The 2,789-nt window shown below is 56.0% G+C and overlaps 2 protein-coding genes across 2 annotated transcripts; both read left to right on the top strand.

Moving 5' to 3' along the window:
- Position 1: 1 nt before the first annotated feature.
- SPRG_21994 (hypothetical protein) lies at positions 2-232 on the top strand (the record flags this gene model as incomplete). The annotated part of the gene is made up of 1 exon (XM_012357488.1): positions 2-232. One exon carries the CDS (start codon positions 2-4, stop codon positions 230-232), a length of 231 nt encoding a protein of 76 aa, XP_012212878.1.
- Positions 233-781: 549 nt separating this feature from the next.
- On the top strand, positions 782-2,286 carry SPRG_18059 (hypothetical protein; the record flags this gene model as incomplete). The annotated part of the gene is made up of 3 exons (XM_012357487.1): positions 782-1,473; positions 1,528-1,914; positions 1,962-2,286. 3 exons carry the CDS (start codon positions 782-784, stop codon positions 2,284-2,286), a joined length of 1,404 nt encoding a protein of 467 aa, XP_012212877.1.
- Between the last annotated feature and the right edge of the window lie 503 nt (positions 2,287-2,789).

Below are 2,789 nucleotides of genomic sequence, written 5' to 3'. Positions count from 1 at the left end.
CATGGCGGTCTGGAATGCTGTCGTGAGCGATGTGCCGCCGGCCAACTTTGTGTGGATCGTCGCCATGGACGTCCTCCTCGATCGGTTCGCGACGTACATGAACATTCTCTCGAACGCGGTTGTGACGCGCATCATCGCCGAGCAGGTTGACGAGACCTACGTCGACGAGCAAGACCGTCTCGGACATACAAATGACGACGACAGCACGCCCGTTCTGTTGCATCGGCCGTAACCAAACTCATAGTGTGCGACTAACTGTTTGTATAACTTATTTGGCGACAAACGCATCTTGGGTGAATTGCGAAGGATCGAGCGACGCCGGGTAAACTCTAGAAAGCTTGCCCGACAGAGCATTCCCGACTTGAAAGCGCGTTTTGGTTCGTTTCTCCATAGAAACATATGTCGAGTGATGGACCGCGACAACTGCCACGTTGGCCAACGACCTGCCCCAACGATTCCCTCCACACGAATCCGATGCAAGGCGACTCGGACGTGGTGCACGACTAGCAACGGCTTGGTACGCTCGTTCGGCGCCAACTCCATTTTTAATGAATAAAGGTAACTAGGTTTCCACACATATGTATTTCTTGAAGCCCTTGTAGATACTCGGTCAGGTCTAATCAATGGGTACGACATGGTATAATCAGTGGGTACGTACAAGTATAATCCATGGGTTCCAACAAGACGTGTTGGATGTACATGATTCATTGTCCTACGTCGCTGCTTGGATGCGGCACAACAACAGATTGACATTTTAAAAAACGCTGCCCAACGGGTCGATATGGTGGCGAGCGACGCGTGGACCAAGTGGGCCTTCTTGGCGCTGGCAGTCATCACGCTTCTGCACTTGCTGCTCGAGGCGAGGGGCGTTTTATTGACCGCACAGAGCGTCCGCACGAACTACGTCCGGTCGGGGCTCGCACCCTACGTCGCCCTCGCCGCCGCCGACATTGACGCGCTCCACGCAGCCCACGACGACGAGCTCTTGCACTTGGTCGATTTGAACGTATTTTGCCGCAACGAAGACGATGTGCTCATTCCGTGGCACGCGCGCAGCACGCGCGACTTGCTTGGGCGCGACAGTCGGCACAGCGCGATATTGGCCGAGCTGCGCAAGTGCCCGGATGTCGACGTGTACCTCAACACGGGGGTCCGCGACCACGGGTATTGCGAAGACGCCATGGTGTACACGCTACACTTGCAGTCGCGCGCCATTCCCAAATGGGTGCTCGAAGCCACGTTTCTCGACGAGAGCGGGACTGCAATCACGTACTTTGAGCTCTGCCCGCGCTCGGCGATCCTCTTCATGAACCACTATTGGGAAGACGTCCATGAGATGCCGTCGTTTCCGTCGACCAAGAAGATTGTGCTCATGCCCAACGTTGAAATGGGCGAGTTAACGCCGACGCACTACCACCGCGTCGACATTGTTTTGGCCAAGTCGCGCGACGCGTTCAACCGCATCTGGGCCTGGTACGCGAATCTTCATGTCCAGTCCTCAACAAGTACGATTGGCGTTGTGTTTAGGTACAACCAAGACGACAACAACAACCCGCGCGGCACCAAGGTGCTCTACACCCAGCACACGACAAGCGACGCGACGGTCTTGATGCGCAACGCGACCAAGCACGTGGGGCTCAAGGATTTTGGTCAGCTCAGCGTCGTCCACGCCAACGGCAAGAGCCCGTTCAAGAATGCAGGGCGTTTGCTCAACTGCTGGAAAGACCACCCCGAGTTCCCGGTGCTGCATCAGTACTCGAGCGACGACTGGTCCAACGGCACGTACAACGACCTTTGGCGCGGCAGCCCACCGCCGAATGTTGACTTTCACTTTGGTCAGTATGTCTCGTCGATGGCGTTTGCAGAGATTCTGCACGACGCCACTGTCATTGTATGCCCGAGCGCGATGGAAGGGTGTGTGTACCATCGGCTACAAGGTGCTCATGGCGTGTGAACGATAGATTCGGTCACTACATCAACCAAGCACGAGCGGCCGGCGCCCTCGTTGTGACAACCGATGCGCCTCCGATGGACGAGTTTGTGGACGACGACTCGGGTGTCCTTATCCACGGCATCACGCCGTGGCCCGACAAGGCCACGATGGGCCAAAACATCGTCTTTGAAGTGCCGGTCCGCGCCATTTGCGAAGCCATTGAAGACGTTGTGGCTATGGATCCCCGCGAGCGCGCGCGTCGAGCGGCCAATGGCGTTCGGCGGTACTTCAAGCAGCTCCAACATTTCAAGCAAAGTATGCAGACGCTTCAAGCCATAGTACGATCAAGCTAATGGAATACGATACTACCCCTTAATGCATGCCTGCGTATATGGGCTTGTGTGCCCAACCACGAGATTCCTGCAGCGTCCTGGTACCGTAGAGCAGAGCTGAGCTCCCTTCACAAGGACCGCTGCTTGAAGGTTTCGGCTGCCATGGGAGCTATCGATCGGTCATGGATGGCATACTGCCTGGACAGTCTACAGGTTCAATGCAAACCAGACAATGTGTCTGCTTCTTCTCCAAACGCGTGGCAGTCGTCTTTAAGCAAAGACGATGTCGCTGCACGGAACGCCGCACTCCAGCTGGATGCCGTTGCAACGAGTAGTAGAAGGCCGCGCCCACGGTGTAGAGGTACGCTGCGTTGGGATCGTCCTTCTTGATCCGTTACGCAACGCCACGATCCGCTGGCCCGTGAACTTGCCGTTGGTACTATTCTTTCGAGCACTGCTGCGGGTGTCTGTCACATGATGACGCCCTTCCTAAGATTACGGCAAGCTTATGGTCATCAAAACTC

Source organism: Saprolegnia parasitica (genome assembly GCF_000151545.1).
Source record: "Saprolegnia parasitica CBS 223.65 unplaced genomic scaffold supercont2.948, whole genome shotgun sequence".
In the NCBI taxonomy this organism is placed as follows: Eukaryota; Oomycota; class Saprolegniomycetes; order Saprolegniales; family Saprolegniaceae; genus Saprolegnia; species Saprolegnia parasitica.
This window is presented reverse-complemented; position numbering and strand designations above follow the sequence as displayed.